This window comes from Brassica napus, chromosome A8, assembly GCF_020379485.1.
Source record: "Brassica napus cultivar Da-Ae chromosome A8, Da-Ae, whole genome shotgun sequence".
Classification (NCBI taxonomy): Eukaryota; Viridiplantae; Streptophyta; class Magnoliopsida; order Brassicales; family Brassicaceae; genus Brassica; species Brassica napus.
The window spans coordinates 7,043,767-7,049,019 of NC_063441.1; the positions used below are offsets into that span (position 1 = coordinate 7,043,767).

Sequence of the window (5,253 nt, forward strand, 5' to 3'; positions counted from 1 at the left end):
AAAAGGTTAAGAAATGAAGGAAGAGGAGAGACGATATTTAAAGAGCCGGAGAAGACCCACTTCCCGCAACAGCTGCTGCACGTGGGCGAGAATCTCGTGGAGATCGAGGGAAGTTGAGTTCTGAAACTTCTTCCTCAATACTCTCTCTTATCTCGTTTAAAACTTTCGAGAGGATAAAATGCATGACGTTTTTATTATTAAGATAAACTACTTGTCGTTTTAAATAAAATTGTATGCTGTTTTTTTCCGAAATAAATGACAAAACATTGAGCTTAACTTGGTCCAAAAAGAATAATTCTTATCGGGCCTTTGGCCCAACACCCAAGCCCACGCCCATGCCGAGCCTAGCCGGCCGGACGGGCGGCGGCGGCGCGCGCGTGGGGGCGAGCATATCCTCTCATGTGCGCCATTTGAACATGAGTTAGAGTGAGTACATATATATACTCCTCATTTGTTCCAGTTCTACCCGATGTGGAACTTTCCCTTCTTCCATTCATTAATCATAATGCCTCATAGGCTTATTAGATGATTGGCCCAAAGCCCATTTCGTTTTCACTTATTGCCAATAAAATATTGGTCCAACAATTAGTTCATTAACGCATTTTTCTAATTTCAGACAGTTGGTTTTATTTGCACTCCACTGTTCTCTATATGAGCTAATTTATCAGTATTTTGAAGTTCCATGCTAATCATTATAAATATATAGACTCTCAACATTGTCATGTTGCAAATAGCTTGAAATAAAGATAGAATAGAATTGTTGCATGTAGCTAACTTTTGTAAACCTGAGAATATTGTTCTTGTGTTGACCTTGGTTGACTTGTGAAATCAGTTGGAAGCAACTGGTGTCGGGAAGTTGGAAACCAGAGATTACTAAGTTTGTTTGGTAAGTTTGATTGTTGAAAAAGTAAGTTTGATTGGTCGGTTGTTGCGCAGAAGGAGAAGAGAGTGTTGGTAGCAGAGTATATGCCTAATGATACTCTCTCGAAGCATCTGTTTCACTGTAAAAGCCTTATCTTTTTTAATATAATGAGATCCCTTTTTTAATCTTATTAGCTTCTTTACTGTCATTTTATGTCATCCGTTGAATCGAAAACTATATTGCACAATCACTTGGTCACTACTATAATGAAAACCGAAAGATATTTCATGGTATGAATGCACACAGAATCCTATTTGACGAGAAGGTGATCCTAATATTGTTGATTTCATATATTTAGCATGTTGATTTGATAACATTTATGCCCACTGCGCAATAGATATGAGGATGGATCTTAATTTGTAAAGGAAGTCGTACCGAAGCTTTGTTCACTAATTCGGTTACCAAGTGCAATTGTTTGATTGTAAATAACACTTTCTCTCACAAATAATCTGAATACAAAATAATATGAAAGTTATGTGTATCTGGCAGGAGTGTTTTATTGCGGACTAGCTGGAGCAGTGAAAGAGCACCAAGATTTGGCAAATGAGTTCTCTCATAAAACGTCCACTAAATTCTGTTATAATATATTGTACACATGGTGTGAGTTAATTTTTATTTTTTATTGTGAAGTTAAAGTTAAAAACTCTTAAATTATTTAGTATATACAATACTACAACATATGTTGCCAAATTCTAGACTAAAGAATATCATGATTCACTACTTTTACTCATCTATGTTGAAAACAATTCAATTTTATTATATATTAATTTATATCACTTAAAACTGTTTATAAACATAATTTTAATTTTTCGTTTAATTTATAAATTACTTTTAAGATCAACTATATCAAATGACTTCCGTGGACGTCGTCCAGAAGACTTGACAGAATCTCAGAAGACTCAGAAGACTTAGCAGTGCTATATTCGTAAAAGTGAGTTCTGTTTTTTTTTTTGTCTGGTCACAAGGGGTTGACTATAAGTTTACAAGATTTTTAGTTTATTTTTACATTTGATGCATATTTGAGTATACTTTTGCAATAAAAAATCAAATTTTGAGTCATAGGTAAATCCTCCTAAAAATAATGTCGTTGTTTCGTGTTTCAAGATCTTATCGGCTTTAACATAAACACTGCCTCTTTTGATTCACTTCTTGCAGAAGTGACACGAACATGTTACCCTTTTGTGTTTATGATAGGATAATGCTTTTATTAACGACACTGGTCTTCTATGTTGTCGGTGTCTCTTTTCTTCTTCTTTTTGTAGAAACAAAAGAAATTTAGAAAGCTGATATATATATTAAAATATAAGATTTTTTTAATAAAATGTAAGATTAAAAATTATTTGATTTAAATTTAAAATAAATTATTTGTTGGTTTATAATAATTTTGAAATGATTTCATACTAAAACTGTGAAAATATATATAAAATAAGTTTAAAATAAATTATTATATTAATTATTTTAGTACTTCATAAATTTTTTTTTAACACTAAATAGTAGATTCCATAGAGACCGGTGATTCCATGAATCCCGATAGAAACAAAGCCAGTAGACAACAACAACAGTCCCCGGAGTCCTATGCCCACAAATGGGAAACAAGATGAAACAGACAAAGAGAGACTAGATTTAAATACAAACATCAAACTAATACAGCCTTAAAAATAGATCAAAAAAACCCAGAAATTAAAGACCAAATTGCATGAGGACCTCAAACTCCTTAGATTAAACAAATTGAAGTGGCTATAAAAGCCAAATCAACAACTTGCGATACTTCCCATAGTGAATAGCTCAAACGAAATAAGAACACATGCTTCAAAGACCAGCAAGACAGATCACTCAGGACATAAGTCTTGAAGCGTAAGGCGACATCGAAGAAGAACCGATAGAAATGCCAAATTGAAGCATGACAAGGAATAGATCTCGATCGGATCTTTTGGGTTGAAGACAGGGAGCGCACCAGTCAACTCTGGATTCAACCTCACTCGAAGATCCGAGAAGGAAGAAGATCGATACCAGAGAAGAGCAAGGAGGAAAATAGAGCCAACATGCAAATCCAACAAGATATTAGGTTCAAGCAAAAAAACGGATCTGAACTGAAACGAAGATAAACAAGGCTGACTAGTTGATGCATGCACCCAGATACACAAAGAGGAACAAGAAAGAGATTAAACCCGACTCCGGTTCTGATTATTTGAAGAAAGTTAGAGAGAAGACGGAAATTTTTTAGAGAGAGAATTCAGCCTTATTACACCATATATTTGATTATATGCTATATCTTTAATAAAAACCTCAATACATAAAGCTAATTTATAGTATTAGTTTTAATATTTGTATATTTCTATTTTTTTCTATTTTATTACTATTAAATTTTGAGTTTTATATAAATTAAAAACTATGATTTTATATTTTTATTGGTTTATAACATTGTGTCTTAAAATATACAGAAACAAAATCGTAAGCTTCCACAAGATTCTGATTCTGATTCCGAAGAAAACAAACGTCCAAAGCTTCCGTGCAACCTAGTTTTTAAAGCCATTGCTCCTTTATAGTATAACTTAAGAGTACCACACTGGTTCCCTCTCTTTCTCACTTTTGCATTATTTGGAAACTCAAAACACAACAAACAAAGTTTTTAAAGAACAGCATCAAACGGTTTCAAGAAAAGAGAGAAAAAGAGAGGAGGGTTGTTTGATTTAAGCATCATCTTCACCTAGAAGTGCGACGAGCATCTTCTCGTAATCTCCACGAGTGTCTTTGGTAATGGCTTTCTCCAATGGAATGCTGTTCCTCCTCTGATACTCTTCTCCAATGACCTTCAAATCAATCTCAGCTCTTGTTGTTACAATTCTAGTGAGAGCTCCTTCGTCTGTTCCGGTTTTGTTGATTGCTGAGCGAAGAACATCCACAAAGTAAAGCTCTGGTCTTGTCAAGCACTGAATCGTTGACCTCAACAGTTCGAGGAACTTGTCGTCCCCATCTCCTTCCTCAAGACTCTGTAAGATGAACAGTTTTAGCATTGTTCTAAGAAAAGAAAAAGCTTAGATTATTAAGTTAATAAATGAACATTTTTAGCCTTCACCTTGAGGATTTCCTCGCCATGATCATCTTGGTAGCGGTTGAAAGTAGCATTGATCTGCGCTTTGCTCCTTGTGGACAAAATCCTAATGACCTCCTCATCGCTGTAGTGCTTGTCCTTGATTCTCTCATGGATCAGCTTAGCTTCTTGCTTTGCCAATGTCATGTTCACCTCGTCTCCTTCGTACCTGTATGAGCTGACAAGAGAAACCAAAAGCTGCAAAAAGAAACAGACAACTAAATAATTAGTCTTTTCAAATACTTTTGCATTCTCATAAAAAAATCTTGATTTTATTACCTTTCTGAAGTCACCGGTGGTGTGGTGAGCGACATCCTCTTCAATAGACTTCTTGAAACGAGCATGGTAAGCTTGCCTGGCGTGAAGCAGCTGCGTTGAGGTCCTTGTGCAAGCTACTTCCATAAGCACTTGGTTGCTTGAAGTCCATCTTTTGGTAGCTTCATTAGCCAACAAGGCATCACGCTCCCCGGGCTCAAGAGTCCAGAGCAAGATTGCTCTCTGTCCATGAAACAAATCATATTAAGATACGTATAACTTGCAAACACACACACACACAAGTTTGAGGATATTGTAAAAGAAAAAAAAACGTACCTCGAAGTCGCTTGAGAGTTCCTTGTCAAGACTCTTGAGAAGGTCTTCTCCAAAGACTTCATGGTATGTTTGCCTGATCAGCTTCCTCTGTTCAGCGCTTCTGTGAGCCAAGATTGATATGATCAAGTCCTCGTTGGTACCCCATCCTGCCAAAAGAAACAAGGAATCCAATTCTCAGAAGTCGAACGTCAGATTCAACATCATACAAAAGCTATTCATTTCATAGTGTCAACATGACCTGATGATAATTAAAACTATAATACTTTATCAGAGAAATGAGAAAAACACTACAAGCATAAACATATCTTCAATATCGAACAAAGAAACGATCAGATCAGAGAAGGAACAAGCTCGATCTACAACTACACCATCAAGAACATGATCCTACTAAGACAAAACAAGCATGGTACCTTCAAAGGCGGTTTTCAACTGCTCAGCATCTTCAGATGGGGAAGGAACCGAAGAAGAAACCTTAAGAGTCGCCATTTTTAATCTTTGCAGGTTGTTTTTTTTCACTCTCTCTCTCTGGTCAAGTGTATGTCGAGAGTCGAAGCAGATTAGATGATTGATTTATAAAGAGAAAAGGCTAAAACAGAATTATACTTTTTTCTGCCACGTGTTTCTTACACCTGCTCAATTATTTGATTTC

The 5,253-nt window shown here is 35.6% G+C and overlaps 1 protein-coding gene across 1 annotated transcript; it reads right to left on the reverse strand.

The window, feature by feature from the left end:
- Positions 1-3,379: 3,379 nt before the first annotated feature.
- On the reverse strand, positions 3,380-5,253 carry LOC106418961 (annexin D1). Its single transcript, XM_013859695.3, has 5 exons — positions 5,015-5,253; positions 4,605-4,750; positions 4,293-4,511; positions 3,999-4,211; positions 3,380-3,912 (listed from the first exon to the last, which is right to left on the reverse strand). The coding sequence occupies exons 1-5, from the start codon at positions 5,088-5,090 to the stop codon at positions 3,613-3,615; spliced, it is 954 nt and encodes a 317-aa protein (XP_013715149.2). The 5' UTR covers positions 5,091-5,253; the 3' UTR covers positions 3,380-3,612.

What these genes read in the sequence shown, in the direction of transcription:
- LOC106418961 (XM_013859695.3), bottom strand. Translation starts at nt 5,090, where the DNA reads ATGGCGACTCTTAAGGTTTCTTCTTCGGTTCCTTCCCCATCTGAAGAT. An exon ending in GTTGAAAACCGCCTTTGAAG is followed by an intron (nt 4,751 to 5,014) that starts GTACCATGCTTG and finishes TTCTTTTGGCAG; the next exon opens with GATGGGGTACCAACGAGGAC. An exon ending in CCACCGGTGACTTCAGAAAG is followed by an intron (nt 4,212 to 4,292) that starts GTAATAAAATCA and finishes TTCTTTTTGCAG; the next exon opens with CTTTTGGTTTCTCTTGTCAG.